At 52.1% G+C, this 1,650-nt stretch overlaps 1 protein-coding gene across 1 annotated transcript in view; it reads left to right on the top strand.

Moving 5' to 3' along the window:
- Positions 1–276: 276 nt before the first annotated feature.
- The window catches only part of LOC109375992 (trafficking protein particle complex subunit 8-like), an 18,408-nt gene continuing 17,034 nt past the window's right edge, over positions 277–1,650 (top strand). Inside the window, exon 1 of the mRNA XM_019631632.1 lies at positions 277–788. Within this exon, the coding sequence (XP_019487177.1) occupies positions 632–788 (157 nt within the window). The 5' untranslated portion in view covers positions 277–631. The remainder of the gene's footprint in view (positions 789–1,650) is intronic.

The following is a 1,650-nucleotide window of genomic DNA, read 5'->3' as shown; positions in this document are numbered from 1 at the left end:
CACCACTGTGACAGCACCGACCTTGAGTGCAGACACGTCCGGTACCCCTAGAACCTCGCTCTGTTTTGCCAATCACCTGCAAGAGAACCGGGTCTAAAGCCGCGTGCCTCGTAGCCCCGCCCAGTTGGGGGCCCACCCACCTTGCCACTTCCGGCGCTAGCCTCCCAACCGGCCTCCGTCGCTCTTCACTTCCCTCTCCTGGACTCTCTTTCCCCGCCCCTATCTCCTCCTTTAACGCCGTCACGTGAGGGGCGAGCGCGGGGACTGCCGGGAATAGTACTTCTGGTGGGTCAGGGTTCGGCCTCAACATGGCGGTTCCGGTCAGGCAGTGACCAAGGATTTGCCGTCCGGAGGATTAGCTGGCGATTGTCGTCGTCTCTACCTATCACGGTGGAATGTGAGGACGCCGGGGAGAGCGCTGAGGAGCGGCGGTGACAGGGAGGGGTGTGTGGTGTGTGCTCCGGAAGCCGAGACGGCGGCATCTAGCCCTTCTATTGGTCTCAAGGCTTCGGTGCGGGGCCCCGCCCGGCCGGGCTAGGCCGGCGGGCGGCGGCAGTAGCTGCTGCAGCCGCAGGATTAGCCTCTGAAGAGTCGGCCGGAGGGCGGGCGCCGCCGCTGCCTTACCACGGCGATGGCCCAGTGTGTACAATCGGTGCAAGAGCTAATCCCGGACTCTTTCGTCCCCTGTGTCGCCGCGCTGTGCAGCGAAGAAGCCGAGCGGCTCACTCGTCTCAATCACCTTAGCTTTGCGGAGTTGCTTAAGCCCTTCTCTCGCCTCACTTCCGAGGGTATGTGGTCTTTTATTCACTGAGCTCCCGCCAAGCCGGGGCCGAGGGAATAAATTGGGGGCCATCAGGGAAGAGAAGGGCTATGTTTACATCACGGAGCCGGTGGAGTGGCGTCTGGGGCTGGGGCTCGGTGGCGGCTGGAGGAGGGGCCAGGAGTAAGGTTGTCAAGACAGCGCGGTCCTAATCTCCAGTTTCCAGGCACTTTCCTCCTATTCCCAAATAAACCGAACTGTTAGGTAATTCCTGTAAAGAAAAGCGTGAGAGCCCCGTAGAAGGGCGTTCAGACTGTTCTCAGGGGCCATAAGAGAGGGCATTAGAAAGTTGCATGACAGGTAAGGGTAGAAAGATGCTGCCTCTTAGACCGATGAGGTCTTAGTAAAGAAGACGAATATTCTTCCTCTGGTGTTAAATCGGACTTTCAGAGTTGTTTGGAGAATTACATTTTTCTAGCAATGAGGGTCCTGTCTTTCCAAGCTTTTGTTTATTTTACTTTTTTCTTTGAAAATTTAAACATTTTGTTAAGTATATAATATTTTACTTAACCTCTCAAGAAAATAAATATTATATAAATAATAAAACTTGCAACAGCCTTTGCCTAATGGACGAGGAAGTAAGGACAAGGTGTTGTGAAGTTAATCTAGATAGGTCGATTTATAGGGATGGAAAGGCCCTAAAATTTATTTTTTCTCATAAAAGTTAAATGAACAGGAGAACTGTCTTTTATTGAGGAGCTACCCGTATTCTCTAGCTTTAGATTCTTTATTAGGGAAAAATAAGTGTAATAAAACTCCCAAGTATGATTGAACCAAGTCTTTACCAGTACTTTGCAAACAGAACATAGCAACGTATAGGTCAAGTTCTT

This window comes from Hipposideros armiger, unplaced genomic scaffold (assembly GCF_001890085.2).
Source record: "Hipposideros armiger isolate ML-2016 unplaced genomic scaffold, ASM189008v1 scaffold_1022, whole genome shotgun sequence".
NCBI classification, from domain to species: Eukaryota; Metazoa; Chordata; class Mammalia; order Chiroptera; family Hipposideridae; genus Hipposideros; species Hipposideros armiger.
This window is presented reverse-complemented; position numbering and strand designations above follow the sequence as displayed.